The sequence below is a fragment of the Rhopalosiphum maidis genome, chromosome 4, assembly GCF_003676215.2.
Source record: "Rhopalosiphum maidis isolate BTI-1 chromosome 4, ASM367621v3, whole genome shotgun sequence".
Lineage (NCBI taxonomy): Eukaryota > Metazoa > Arthropoda > Insecta > Hemiptera > Aphididae > Rhopalosiphum > Rhopalosiphum maidis.
In genome coordinates this window covers 5451972-5468040 of record NC_040880.1, presented here as the reverse complement: position 1 = coordinate 5468040, position 16069 = coordinate 5451972, and the positions used below count along the sequence as shown (strand labels likewise).

At 25.5% G+C, this 16069-nt stretch overlaps 2 protein-coding genes across 3 annotated transcripts; one reads left to right on the top strand and one right to left on the bottom strand.

Moving 5' to 3' along the window:
• Positions 1–24: 24 nt before the first annotated feature.
• Positions 25–2768, top strand: LOC113561316 (general transcription factor IIH subunit 1). 2 transcript variants are annotated; one of them, XM_026967654.1, is made up of 3 exons: positions 25–292; positions 373–628; positions 794–2768. In XM_026967654.1, exons 2-3 carry the CDS (start codon positions 381–383, stop codon positions 2205–2207), a joined length of 1662 nt encoding a protein of 553 aa, XP_026823455.1. In that variant the 5' UTR covers positions 25–292; positions 373–380; the 3' UTR covers positions 2208–2768. The 2 variants fall into 2 exon arrangements, with proteins under 2 accessions (XP_026823455.1, XP_026823456.1); XM_026967655.1 differs by having other exon boundaries at positions 25–303.
• Positions 2769–8536: 5768 nt separating this feature from the next.
• Positions 8537–16028, bottom strand: LOC113561018 (U3 small nucleolar RNA-associated protein 15 homolog). The gene is made up of 9 exons (XM_026967188.1): positions 15827–16028; positions 15670–15762; positions 15425–15609; positions 15232–15358; positions 14975–15155; positions 14631–14848; positions 14085–14380; positions 13830–13963; positions 8537–8746 (listed from the first exon to the last, which is right to left on the bottom strand). The coding sequence occupies exons 1-9, from the start codon at positions 15914–15916 to the stop codon at positions 8538–8540; spliced, it is 1533 nt and encodes a 510-aa protein (XP_026822989.1). The 5' UTR covers positions 15917–16028; the 3' UTR covers position 8537.
• Positions 16029–16069: the final 41 nt, after the last annotated feature.

Sequence of the window (16069 nt, the reverse complement as noted above, 5' to 3'; positions counted from 1 at the left end):
TTTAATGCTAGAGAAGTAGAGAATTTTGTTATTTTATTTAAATTTTTTTTTACGATTCTCAAACTCAAATAAGTAAATGTATCATTACTCGATCCGACTTTAAAGTTTTGTATTTTGTGGTTTTTAGAAAATCCACTTTCCCAAGTCGGGCGTATGCTAATTTTTTTATACATACAAACACTTAAGATTTTCACCAGGATCAAGTGTTTCTATTAAATGTAAAACTGTAAAATGTTAAATACATTTTAATCTCATCAGCTCATCAGGATATCAAGTATATTTCTGTACAATTGTATGTTCTGAGTTAGTTGGATGATATCATTAGAATTTTATGTAATTAGTAATTACTAAATAATTTTTGATCCCTATTAGCTGTAATAATGACATCGTCAGAAGATGTGCTCCTTCAAGTGGGGCCAGTACGGCATAAGAAGGGCGATGGGACATTGTATGTTATGAGCCAACATGTTGCATTTATTCTCAATTCTAGCGATACTGTTGCTATTAGCCACCATTATAGAGATATTAAAATGCAAAAAATATCATCAGAGTTCAAAAACAAAGTTCAATTACAGTTGGTGTTTCATGATGAAACAATTTCACTATTTCAATTTACTAACTCTGAGAGGTACTATTTTAAAATAATTAGATTATTGATTTACTAATTTTTATAAAATAAAGAGTCAAAAATATATTATATTTATTGTTTAAATACAGTCTTATTTAACTTTATATTGATATTAATGATAAATGTAGGTATATGATTAATTTAATTATGAATTTTGTTTATTAGGAGTGAAGCTATGCGAGATAGAAATCGAGTTAAAGACTTAATACAACAATTACTGCCAAAATATCAAAAACAAGCAAATAAAGAATTTGGTGAAAAAAGCCGTATTCTTGGTGAAAATCGTATGCTCTTTCAACTTTATCAAGACCTAGTCATTACCCATGTCATAACATCCGAAGAATTTTGGTCACAACATGTCCCTTACCATTTAGCTACTCAATCCAAAGTAATTACTCAAAAAACGGGTGTACCTAACAATTTTCTTACCAATGTTACGGTCAAAAGTGATGGTACAAAAAAATTCAATTTATCCAATGATACCATTCAATGTATCTTTAAAACATATCCAGCAGTTCGACAAAAACATATAGAGTATGTACCTCATCAATTAACTGAATCAGAATTTTGGCAAAAGTTCCTAGAGTCACATTATTTTCATAAAGACCGCATTACTACAGGAAGTACAAAAGATTTATTTAATGACTGTGCCAAATTGGACGATAATTTATTTAAAAATGAAATTAAAGATTTATCTAAAAATAATACAGATTGTTATGTTGGGTCAATTGAAGATGATGGATCTGATGATAATATAAATTCTATATCTGAAGAAAAATCTTCAATGGCCAATATTGTACACGAAAATATTATTAAACGTTTTAATCAACATTCAATGATGGTTCTTAAAACATGTGAAAAATCTAATTTAAATTCTATACCTAATGGAAATGATTTAAAAGTCCCATCTAATTCATCTCATATAAATGGCACACCAGATACTGCATTAAAGAGATTGAGAATTCAAGAAAAAAATGATTTTGTAGATCTTAATCCAGAAACAGAAACTTTGGATATTAATCAAAAGAAATTAAAATTATCTAGAGTAGAAAGTTATGTAAATTGTCTAACAAGAGAACATAAGCATGATAATACTGCATCCAAACTTTCTAAAGCAAGGGAAGTGCAGAAGAGTATTATTTATGATGTTTATGAATGGAGCAAGTCAACTTCAAATCAAGTTATTGAACCTAGTGCAGCTGTTAACACTCTTGGTTTACTTACACCAGGAGGAAGTTTAATGAAGGGAATCAGTGATGAATCTGCTTCATTAGCGCAGTTGGTACCAGTTACAGTTGAAAAAGATTTGCGGCAGTTGTATGTTTCTTTAGGAGAATTATTAAGACATTTTTGGTCATGTTTTCCTGTAACAACACCTACGTTAGAAGAAAAACTATTAAAAACTCATGATTCCTTACAAAAATTTCAAAATGCTAAAATCAAGCCTTTTGAAGACCAAATAATTATAAATCATGGTCAATTAAATCAACTCACAAATCATTTAAATTTAATGTTACATACTGCCTACAATAAATTTTCTGTTTGGCATTCTAGACGAAAAATACCTAATATTCTTTGACGAGCAGTTCATCGTATGTTTTTGTATTTTATATATTAAATGTGCAATGAGACATTGTTAGAGTGTTATAATCTAAAAAAAACATTAAATATTTTTGGTAAAATGTTTTAAAATATAAAATTAATAAAAAAAATCTATGATGCCACTACATCAATGAATAACGTACGATCAATAGTTATTAAGAATTTATTTTTCTAGATATAAGATACCTTTGATATAATTATTCTGTGCTTGATACCCTATATAGTATTTAGGGGTGAAGGGTTAGAAAACAAGGGTAATTTTAATAAACAATAACTTGTTTTTATTAATTTGAATGAATTCAGAATTATAATTTACTATAAATATTACAATGAATATGTGTACTATAAACATAACATAATTGACAGTAATTTAATTATATTCTTAAGAAATGTACTGATAATAAATATTTATTGTTCAATTCCTATTGTCTAAGTTAAAAATATTTAATTATACAATTGTATCTATTGTTAACCAAACTATTTCAATGTAAAATTGTTTTTCAGTTATGCAAAATACATGCATTATTATTTTTTGTTAATAGTTTTTTAATAACAAAAAAAATATTTATTGTTTTGATACCTAGTTACCATAGAACCTATTAATTAACCGTAGGCATTAATTACCATCCTACTATCCTTGAACTATATATTTAGGTGTTGAATATAGTGGTATGTTTGGGAGGGGCAATTGCACCCCCCATTAATTTTTTTCTTTGTATATTTTATCAAGACATTAAAAGTTATTATATATTATATAATTTAACTAAATTTAAATACAGAAAAAGATATTTAGTGACTACCATATAGGAGTGGCGTATTTAAGGGGGTGTTGGGGGTTATGACATCCCTCCTTGAACCGTAAAATATATTACAATATACATTATTTTAATATTACATATTCAAAAAACTAACAATACAAATTACTCATACTATACTAACATAAAGTATACATATTAATTAATTAAAATAAAAGTGTTATAACTTACATATTTTATATAATATGTAATGCTCATAATATTAATACCCCCCTTAAGAAAAATCCTAGCTTCGCCATTGTCATATGGACCTAAATAATAAAATACATTTATTGCATTTTCTACTATTTAGTTACACAATAACTTTCTTGATATTATTTGCTATAGTTACTGCATTTTCTATTAGCAGGGATATATGGAATTGATATTAGTATATTACTGTATTTTATAAATGGTATAACTATATTATGATATTACATAAACAATTACTACTACACTCATTTAATTCTTATGCATGGTTTGGCACTTTATTTTTGTAGGTTGAGAATATGGCTTAGATTGAAAATGGAGCAAGAACGTTTAAGTGGTTTGGTTTTACTATATGTAAATAGACATTTTGATATAGGTACATATTAGATCTGAGCAAATAATTAATAAATTTGCTATGATGAAATAAAGAAACTTTTACTTTCTTGATTTTTAATCAAGTGATTATGGTAATTGAAAAAAGTCTGAATTTTTAAAACTTCAAGAATTTGTGTTAAATAGGAAAATTATAAAAATGTAACTCAGTTGTAATGAGTAGGTGGATAATTAAGCTAGCTTTAATATAAAATATTAATGAGAGAGATCCGATATCACATCCAAGCAGTATAACAATTTGAATCCACAAAAAATGTCGGCGTGAACAGTCCCGAAATTGCTATTTTTTAACTTTTCTCCAAAACTATTATAGCTAAAAAGTTGGTTGATAGCTTATTAAAAAGGGATTATCAAGTAGATACAAAACATGAGACTAAAAATTTATAAATAAAATTATTTAATTTTTCACAGTTAAAAAAATAGTTATTTTTTGCTAGATTGTCATTTAGTGTTTGAAACTAGAGAACGGGTTTTGTTATTTTGGGTCTTGTTAGATTCATATAATCTAAGAGAAGTGCTGTGAAGATTTTCAGAACTTTATCTTCAATTGTTAACTTACTACAAAGCTATAAAGCTAAAAAGCATAAAAAACGCCCAATAAAATGATTTAATATTTTTTTGAAGCTCTATAGTGAATTAACTATAAAAGATAAAGTTCTGAAAACCTTCACTGCACTTCTCTTAGATTCTCCTAGCCAATGTGAATTTTACAAGACCCCAAACAACAAAATCCGCTTTCCAGTTTCGGAGATCTCACTAAATGAAAATGAAAATAAAATACATTATACATACATATTGCATACAATTAATAAATTTCTAAAAATTGAAAATCAAAAAAGTTTACATGCCGATCTCTAACTTGGCAAGCGTTTAATTTAAAAACAAATAAAAATTCAGGTTGAAAATTATTATAAACACTAATTACTATAGTGAGCTTTTTCAATTTGTATAATATTATGTTTAATTATTATTATGTATTGTAAATATCTAATGTATAAATAAATAATTTAATAGTCTATTAGTCTATATTATAGGTATTTTTTCAACGATCACACAGTGGTTGCTTGTTAAAGGCTCCCATTTATGCCTAACCTTTTATAATTCAATAATTGTTTGTATACATTCTATTAATGTCAAATAAACGATATAAGGCACTAAGGTTGTGTGGTGATATTGTGATAAGTGACTAGTGACTCTCACCCATTCCTAGTTCTTATGTTTAAACGGAGAAAAAATGGTACCCAATAATGTATGAGATTTAAGGGATGTACTGATGTCGGTAGTGGGAAATTACATAAGTCATCTAGGAAAGAAGCTTTTCTATTTAGATTTTTTATATCGCTCTCTTGAGGGGCTTCACCTAGTATTTGGAAATGTATTGAGTCATTTTTATTTACACAGATCAAGGAAATTTTTAAGGTAGGTAGGCTTTTATAAGAAGGTTATAATGAGACAAGGAGAAATTTTTCGAGTTGGAATTCGAAGAGTCTTTTATATCACATTCTATCGGAAGAAGTATGTATAACTACGCCGAGAAGTACTACTTGAATTATTTTATTTCTACACTTGTGGAAATTAAATCGACAAACACAATGGAATAAGTAGAATACAGACCTAAATCCAAATTGGTTATTAGGGATGATGTTTTATAAATAGTAGAGTATTTATTTTAATGATAGTGAGGAGTAGAGAGATTATTGTATAAGAATAAATAGAGAATCTATAGCATTGGAGCTAATGGGTACTGAGATAATTTTTTTTTTATGTAGTTTACAGTACCAACGCTATTTATGGTATACTTAGGACCTGCCCAAGACAGATGAATCGGTGCACTGGAAACGCATTTGGAGGTGTTAAAAAAATTGTAAAAACTTTTTATTTGTTTTCAATAATTCATATCTAAAAAAAATATATTAAATCTTTAGCTGCTATTACGTGAGAGCGAGACACGGTAGGAATGTAGAATATATTGTATATTAATGTGAATAAAAATTAAATTTCATAGACAATAGATGCAAAGAATAAACTAACTAGGTACCTACTGCTGATCAATGATTAATTATTTTTGAATCTAATTTCTTTATTCAATTTTGAATTTTGATTGTTTTAGGTTTGTTGTGTATTTGGCAAGATGTTTTATCAAAAATTAATACTTGGTTATTGTGAGATGTTATTCAATTATATGGACTTAAAGTAATAGAAAATATATCAACAAAAATAGAGATGGTATATCTTAAAAAAAAAGAAAAAAGAAATTGAAAATCCCAGTTAAGGAAATGATGAATTTTTTTATTAATATTCCAATTATTGAATATTTCATTGCTTCAGATGATTTACTGTTTTTGTATATATATTTTATTACTATTTCATTATATCAATAAATAAAAAAAAAATTTAATTTAAAAATATTATATAAGTTGTAATAAGATTTATCAAAAATTGTTTTTACATACACCTTTAAAATGAAATCAATGTTTGTATATAATAAAGTTATGGTAAAAATATTTTTCATTTCAGGGTACTTAATGTTGGTTAGTTTTAGAATTATATAAATTATCAATTTAGCCTTTAATATTATTTATTATTTTTTTATTTAATAAAAAAACGTAAATAGAAATAATAATTCAAATCCGTTTATAAATAATATAAATTAATTATATAGATATTGCATAAATTAATTTAATAATTAATATGCATTTAAGCAATAAGAATGATTCATTGATTCACCGAGTCTATACTTTGAATTAATAATCCGTAAACATTTAGTAAATAAAATATGCTCATTGATATAATTAAATATATTTCATTGAATTAATTATTGCTTTACATTAAATATATAATATAAATGCTATACTAAAATATAAAATAAAAAATATATCAAATGTTTTTGAATTAACAATTGATATATAATTCAAAGTTAACAAATGTTCATTAATATGATATAGGATTTAATTTAAATTAATACAGCACACCTCGTATGTTAAACCAACAACTAAAGATTTTATGATTTACAAAATAAAGTTTTGATATAATAAAATTTAAAAATGGATATCGGGGCTGCGGTTACACTTTAAAATAATTGTACAAATAGTTTTTACAAGGTTATAGAACAACTGAATACACAGTCGCCTGAAAAATTAACTTTAGAACTAAATGTTGAACCAAGATTTAGAATTACTCCTGAAAGACTACGTAGAAAAAACAATTTGATTATGAATTTAAAGACAAAATTTTAGGTAGGTACCCAAAATTCGAAATTAGATTTCTAATATCTGAGAATCCGCATCTCTTAATTACGTCCCTGATTAGTATTAACTGTAAGATCATTATAGGTATTCAAAAAAAGAAAACTGCCAGTAGATATTTTGTCATTCATTTAAGTTGATAAAAACGTAAAACCATAAGATATCAACAATGACAAAGAACGTCTTCAACAATATTAATCAATATTGAAAATGTCGTAGTTACTAAACGAAGAAGCAATAACAAATTTTGCAGATTTGAAATCAAGAAAAAAGTTTTAAAATAATAATACATATTTTATTGGCAGTTGTGTAAAACAATAAAAATAGGTTCTTACTGACATAGACATAACTAACATAATAGACATAAACATAAAATAAGTATAAAAATGTGTAAATATTCCTTATTATAATAATTGAACTGTATATTTTATTAAATAAATAACAATACCATATTTATTGATTTTTATGTATAAACTATTGCAACTTACAGTTTATTTAAATTTATACAAATATAACTAGTTATGTACAAAAAATGTATATGCATATAAATAAGTAGGTATTTATAAAAAATATTTTTAAGGACGCCCTTTAAAAATTTGTCTGGAGCGCCACAGTATCTCAGGCCAACCCTTGCCCTCTGAGTTTACTACTATAGGTATATAGGTAATTGGTATCTAAATATGTTTTGACGAGTTAGGAAGGAAGATGAGTTTTGGAGTTAAAAGTATTGAAAATTTATATAGAAAAAAATATTAGCAGTTATATAAACAAAGGTACTCCGCAAAATATTGGTTCACTATTCTGCTTATCTTAGATTTAAAATTTAAAGTATTTAATAGGTACATATCAATTATAACTAGTAAACAACTTGTCCAAAATAAGATTTTATAGATCGAAATACTCTGAAATCAGTGTTCTAATTTTTCGAATTTCACACGCATCTTGGCATTGTTAATATTATTCCTGTGATAACGTGATGTCCTGACTAAATTTATGATGTGTCATAAAAAAAAGTATTGTTGAGTATTGGTAGAAACATTGCCCCAAGGATCGTGCATGGCTTGCTGTATGGTCCCACTGACTTGCCTCACACAGATATTCATTATATTACAAGACTTTATCTATGTCAGTTTCATACATAATTCAATACAATTTTTGATTAACATAATTCATCAAAATAGATAAACTCAATATTATAGGTGTTTTAAAAATTCTTAAGCCTCATTTTTTCATATATATTTTAGTGAGAATAAAAATAATTTTTTTAATCATTAAGAATTTATCATTCTATGTGTGTTCAGTGTTTGAAATTATTATTTAAATAAAATAATTTAAAGGAAAGTTAGGTAACATTTTTAAGATTTTTAAAACTAGATAGTATAATATAGAATTTGCAAATTTAGAATATCAAAAAAATAAAATTGATACACAGATAATAAATATATAACGTGTAAAATAGACAAATAATGAAATCTACTATTATATTCAGTTATAGGTATTTTTCATAGTTGAAAAAATGGTATGTGTTGATGTGTACATTAGTCTGATGTAAAATTTGCTATACTTAATTAATTTATTGGTTTTTTCAACAATCAAATACTAAATTAAAAATGTCAGTGCTTATAAATTATAAGATAATATACAAAAATAAAAACACACTCATAGTTAAGTCTTAACAGCATTTTTATTATCAATTTTTTCAGTCTGAGTAGTATCAGGTAATACTTCAGAGCTAATAAGTAACATTTTAACTAACCCATCAATAGCCAACAATCTTTTAGTTAATAATATTTCATTTTCAACAACTGTATGTAGTTTTGTGAGCAATGCACGAACTTCAAGGGTGCAAGTGTCGAATGAGTCCCAATAACAATCTGTAAAATAACATTAGTATTTAAAATAAGTGTGTTTATTTCAAAAAATGATAACAAATACATGCGTGTTAAGTTTAAAATATAATTATTAATTAGGCAATAGCATACTAATATTAATAATAGGGACCAGGAATTAAGTCTTATTTGTATAACTCTTTTCTTAAGTAAATAGAATATATTTGTTATATAAAATGTATATAAAATTTAGGTGAGTAGAGTAATTGACTAAAATTTTGCAGGGTATTCTGGAACCACTCTACTCCGCTAACCTAAGCTTTAAAATATACTTATAATATAACTAACAACTACATCTGAATTTAAATTTTTATGTATCGAAATACTTTGAAAAAAATATTTTGCTTCAAAATATGAAATTACAAAATGAAAGTGTCATAAATAATATAAAAAACTTTTATAACAAATAAAATAGAATATACATATATATAAATAATTTTTAAATGTTGTATTTCAACTGCAAAGTATATAAAAGAAATATTTTCAAAAATGTTAATAGTTTTAGAAATATTGAGTAGTCCGTGATAAAAGAATCACATGGTGTATGTGATTATGAGTATGAGTTTATACAGTGAAGCGTCGATTATCCCCACTAATTGGGATCGAGGGGGGTGCGAATAATCGATTTGTGCGGATAATCAAACAACCATTGAACATTTTAATATAAAGTTAAAAACTAATTTATTAGATATAAAGTAAGTAATAGATAATAAAATAATCTTGCATTTCATAATATAACATTACATATATGTATATTCATACATAATATAAAATTATAGTACACGATAAAACATAATAAATGATTGAACTAAAAATAAATTTGTACTCAAAAATTTTGTATTGTGGATAATCGACGCTCCACTGTATTTTCATAATAAGTTTATATTCTCACAAATAATATTTTTTTAGTATCCAAAAATGTCAACGTATATTTTTATATTATCAGATTTATAAATTTGAAAAATAAATATAATTTCTTGTAAGAGTTGTGTAAAATTGTTTTTCTACTTTATTTATATTTTTGGTGTTGTAATAATCCTTACCAAGTTAAAAGGATGTATATTAATTCATTTTCTTAAAAATAAAAATTCAACCAGTACTAACACTAAACACCATGACTTTTTTTTGTATTTATTATGATTTATAAATATATACAGGATGATTATTTTATCATTGAACATTCATTATTTTAAAAAGTATTAACTTTTTTCAATATTAAAAGTTCATGCTTTTTTAAAACTAACATTTTAATTTGTTCATCCTTATATTTAATAGTGAAATCACTATCAACTTTATGGCAATACAAATATTTAAAATATCATAAGTAGGGTTTGGATTTATATGTAAATACAAATTTTTACTGTGACTTGGTAAATTAATTTAGGTGAGTGATAAATTCGTTTCAAAGGATTTCCAATTAAATTAACTATATTTTTACATATTTTATCATATGTACATGTTTTTAATAATTATTAATTATATACGATTGTATTTTTCAATACAGACAATTTCCCATATTCCCAAAAGTACAAAATAGTAACAAAATAATAGAAATTATTGAACTTAATCTACGGTAAATATATAACGTACTCCTTCAGACATAGTCAAAATGCAATACTATCCAATAACATCAGTGAAAGCCAAAAGATCATTTCAAAATGGTTGTTATTAAAAATTGTAATCGAGATAATTAAAATTTTTAATTTTTTTTAGCTTTTTTATTTACATTTTATAATTTGTAATACCTTTTTTTAAATAATTTTACTATTTAAAATATAATTTGTTTCATTAGAAACTCCTATGGATATATTATATAATTAAATATTAATAAATAAATCATATTAGTAAAATACATATTTTGGTTTCATAATAAATACATATAAATCTGAGCCCTAATCATAAGATATTAGGGCTATTTTTTTTTTTATGAATTTTAATGTTCAAATTATTATTTTTCATTTAATGGTTAATGAATTATAAAAAAGTTGCTCAAAGCTACTCAAAGTTGGATGGTTTGAAGTTTAAAAGCATTTTTTCTAACGGTTATTACAGCTGTGATGCGTTGGTAACTACAGGTATAAAGTTCATCACTGTGTCGATAGTCAAGTATTATATACCACGCTTATATACAGCAGTTACTGCGCTTTGAGTTAATGTATATAGATGCATTTTCAATTCGCATTAAACTGATATGCTTATTATTAACTCTTACTACGAGATTAAGAAATGCATGTAAACGCTTTAATGCAAATTAATATTTTAGCGGGCATTTTAAAATGTCAAATTATAAAACAATATACAGTAGAACCTGTTTAAGACGCTCTCCAAGGGACCAGTTAAAAATAGCGTCTTAAGAGGGAAATTGAATTACGCGGGTACAATTTTTTTTATTATATTTTACAATACATCCATGTTATATACATACAAATTATATTACATATATTAATTTATATTACTTATTTAAAAAAAAAATCATCTATCTTTCTTTGTTTCACATTTTTGATGTTTTTCGAATACAGGAAGTTTTTAATTTTATCAAGATGATGTTATCGACGATGGTCATCGTTTGATAACCAGTACAAGTGCACGTACACATTATTTGTTATCGTTATTATTAGTGAGGTATTTCTTTAAACTTTATACAGTGTATATACAATGTATTTTTATATTAACATCATTGACAAGACGAGCGTCATATCCGGGAACATAGAGCGTATTATCTAGTGTTAATTACATGTTAAATCTTGTCAAAATCAAGAGACTCATAAAAATGAGCTTATTATCTGAGAAAACGTCTTAAGCGAAAGTGTCTTAAACGGGTTTTACTGTAATTATTTTGGTCACAGAATCCTAAGTATAGAGTATGGACTAAAAAACATTTACATCAACTTTAAATTTTATTCAACATCTAATTATTAATTTTTAGGTGCATTTAAACCCGTTCTTTAATGTGCATTAAATGCTGCATATAAACGTGGATATAAAACCGAAAAACACCAAATTTTGAAAAGCTATATCTCGCTAAAAAGTTAATGAAAAATAATAATTTGAATGAAAAAATTAATAAAAAATGCCTTATTAATTTAGTACATTTTTAATATAGATTACCATTATATACATAGCGATTTTACTAATAAATAAAATGGTGAAAAAAATTTAAATTTCATACAGTTTAAGAAAATGATGAAACAAAATATTTTGAAAAAAAAAAAATGAAAAAAGTAAATACTTGATGAAATAATGAATGTTTAATGATAAAAGAATCATCCTTAATATATGCAAAGTATATTGCATGTATATTGTATATTACTGTATAGTAGTCACTCGATAATTCAAAATTCAGGGGACCGAGTTAAAGATTTGATTTATAGAGGTTTTCGATTTACCGAGTGTTCGAATAATCAAGGGAAAAAAATTAATTCGAATCAGAGGTGAAAAATTGAATATACAGTGGATTCCGCTTAATTTGGGCACCGGTTAAAATGAGCATCCGCTTAATATGGGCAAAATGGTCTGGTCCCAATATAAATGTATATTAACAAGGTTAAAAAAAGCCGCGTAATATGGTCAATCGATTCGGTTTATGTGGGCAATTTTTATTTTATCATAGTGTTAGAATATACACATATGTATTTAAAAACAACTAATTTAATCGGGTTTCGTCATATCTAAGATTGTGTTTATCGGAAGTAATAAAAAGCATTAGGTACCATCTAAATCTTAAAACCCTTTTCTACATATTGTACCAAAATTGGCACAAATCAGTTTTTTGTAGTTTTTATTGTTGAAAATAAAGTTACAACATTACTACATATACGGCCAGTTACATCTGCCTAGCAGTAAAATTGTAAACTTCAGATGAAAAATAAACGACTGAAAATATTATTGTTGTGCAAAGTGAAAAACTACTCACTTTATGATACAACCATAATAATTTGATACTAATGATACTACCAATCTTTGGTAAAAAAAAATCTATCTTGTATTCTTGTAGTACTTTTGTCCAGAATATTTTAAAAATAAGTATAGATTTTTAAGTATAATACTTATTGAAATATTCAAAAATATATCATAACCTAATTTTATGCCAAAAATGAATCCTTAATCAACTTTAAAGTGTAGTTTCACTTGAATATTTTTTAAATATTTTTCCCATCCTTCTGGTGTATTTTACAATAAGTATATTTTTATCGGAAAAAAATAAAAATTCATGCAGAAAGGGATTTTGTTGACTTTTTTTGATATTATAATTTTTTTATTTTTTTAAACCAATTTCGGTTTTTATGGGCAACTGCTTAATGTTGGGCAAACAGGATTGGTCCCAACGTGCCCACATTAAGCGAAATCTACTGTATATACATATGTATAAATTACGTTTATTTTGACATTTACTTATTACATACAAATATAATTATATTTTAAAATTATTAATTGATATTTATTTATTATACATACATACATATTATTATATTTTATATATTATGTATTAAAGAAATCTATTATTTTGTATTGTTGAAAGTGTAGAAGCTGGGATACTAAAACGTAGAGCAATATCTTTTATTTTCACCGGCTTCAACTGTCGCAATCACTTATACTTTATGGGACCCATATTGCGACTGACTACGTTTAATTCAATTTTAATAATGGTTTACCCATTGCAGAGGTTTATTTTGGTAAAATGATACAATTAAAGTTTAGATTAGGTATGTAAGATAAGATAACATTTATAAACTATGATAATATTTAACCATTGTCGTTATTAGTTTCATTACGAGTACGTTAAATAGATTGTACATAATCTTTATACATATGTACATATGAACTTACACATAAATTCAAATTATAGAAGTTCGTGGAAAAAAAATTTGAATTGTAGAGTGTGCCTCACCGACAAACATTTCAAATTATCAAAAGGACCGGAATACATGTATTTTTTTCTAATTATAAAGGTTTTCTCAGGGGACTTAGCGTTTAGTTCGATTTATGGAGTTTTTCGAACTATCAAGTGATTACTGTACATATATATATATCAAATACAAGACTAACAAAATATAAATAATATACTTACCAATAACTGTTGAAGCAACATGTGTCAATGTTTTAGATAACTTTCTAACTCCAATATATCGAACAATAAAATTCAATAAAAATGCTAATTGTTTTGAATTTCTACCAGATATTGCTTGAACTAAACCATTTCTCCTAAACATTAAAAAGTGTATTATATAATTTAAAATGAAAATACTTTTCAAATACATAGGTCGATTGTTTAAACAATAAATTTAAAATTTACACTTTTGAGAGAAATAAATTGCATACATACCTGCATAATTCATCAAACACATAAACGGTTATATGGGGTTTCTTGAATGCAACTGCATGAACCAAGACTAAATCTAATGCTTGGCTATAATTAAATTTCCTTAAAGCACTATCAAACTTGCTCATCTGATCAGGTTGCATTATTGGAACAGTCATATCAATTCCATCAGATTGGACAATTGCAGCTGCTCTAGCTTGCCGCTTTTTATTTTCATTGTTATGTTTCACTGATGTGTCACGTTTAGTTATGTTCACAATACCATCTACTGTTCCAGCTACAATTGTTTTATCGTCCCTCTAAAATACATTTTGTTAACTAGTTAATAATATATTTTATTATCAATTAAATAAACTGATTTTTATAGATACTAGACAAATATTGGTTTTAATATTTTTTAATATGAAAATGTTGAGTTGGCTAAATATATAAATAATTAAGTTAGATAAATTAAATTTACACAAAAACACTATTTTTGAATTAAACTTTGGATATAGCTAAGAAAAAACGTTTAATTGAATTTATAAACTAATAAAATAAGATACTAACGCTTATATCAATACTAAGTACTGCACTTGGATAAGTAATATCATGTGATAGTTGGAATGTTGATACATTGTAAATCTTAACATGCTTGTCCAATGAGGCAGTTACGATGGCTGTACCTTGCTTAGCTAAGCATAATGCAGTTACAGTCTTATGGTTTTGAGTGAGTTTAGCCAACAATTTACCAGCTAGAACATCCCAAATTCGGACCTCAGTACCACCTAAAATAAATTTGTTTATAAAGGTCATAATATAAAAAAACATATTTATTAACTGTCAACTTAATAAACAAATTTGAAAGTTAGAAAATACTTAAGATTTTCAGGAAATAAAAATTCATATATTACCAGCAGATATAAGTAAACTGCCTGAAGGTAAAAATATTAAGCTTTCTACAGGTGACTCATGGTCAACCGACATAGTAACTGATTTAGTTCTTGAATCAAACATATTGATTTGTTTGTCATAGCCACCGGAAACAACTATATTTTCAGAAATTGGAGAAACACATCCTGCTCTGATGTAGTCCTAAAGTAAAAAATAATTATTTTTTAATGACTAACATTTATTTGTAAATTAAAAAAAATATATTTAAAATAATTACATTATGATATCCTTCATAATGTCCACTTATTTGTTGACTACTTATATCCCATAAAGACACAGTTTTGTCATCTGAAAAGCTCGCAATATGATGTCCGTCTCTTGTGAAATATGTACGGTGAACAGCACTAAATCAATAAATTAACTTTAAAATGTAAAAAAAGTATACTATTAAAATAATAAAATTAACTAACGCTTTATGTCCTCTAAATTGTCTCAACATAGATTTTGTATTAACTTCAAATAATCTCACAATAGATTCTTCACCACCAGCACATAATAAATGACCATCTGCACGAAATGTTGCACCATACGCAGCTTCTTTAAATTTATTAAGATTTTTTGTTACAACTTTTGTAACAGGATTATAAACTTGGACCTAAGAATAAATAATGATATTAAATGTAAACTTAGATAATTTATTTAAAGAAATACTGACTCGAGCAGAACATGAAATTGCAAAATGATATGGTGCACGTCGTGAAAAATTGACATAGTCTATGGGACCAAATTCTTTGACCAATACTGGACTCTAAAAAAATAAAATAAATAATAAAAATACAATAATGTGATAAAAATTGAATATAATATATTACTGTGAGTTTTTTCCAATAAGAATCTTCGACGGTATATAACTCACTGGGACGAGCAAATGGTTTCACAAATGATTTTTTAAACGAAGTCATTATATTTTAATAATATATACTTTCATACTATTAAGGACTACACTACAACGATAAAATAATTAATAAAATATTTATTATTTATTTTAAATTAATAATAATTTTTCCATTTACACTGATGTACCTATTTTGAAAATTTAATTTACTTTTTTATCA

Bases quoted from the DNA above. Each gene is read 5' to 3' on its own strand.
- LOC113561018 (XM_026967188.1), bottom strand. From the start codon at position 15,916: ATGACTTCGTTTAAAAAATCATTTGTGAAACCATTTGCTCGTCCCAGT. The intron at 15,359-15,424 runs GTTAGTTAATTT...TTATTGATTTAG, and splicing joins CAATTTAGAGGACATAAAGC to TGCTGTTCACCGTACATATT. The intron at 14,381-14,630 runs GTTAGTATCTTA...AATGTATTTTAG, and splicing joins TACTTAGTATTGATATAAGC to AGGGACGATAAAACAATTGT.
- LOC113561316 (XM_026967654.1), top strand. From the start codon at position 381: ATGACATCGTCAGAAGATGTGCTCCTTCAAGTGGGGCCAGTACGGCAT. The intron at 629-793 runs GTACTATTTTAA...TTTGTTTATTAG, and splicing joins CAATTTACTAACTCTGAGAG to GAGTGAAGCTATGCGAGATA.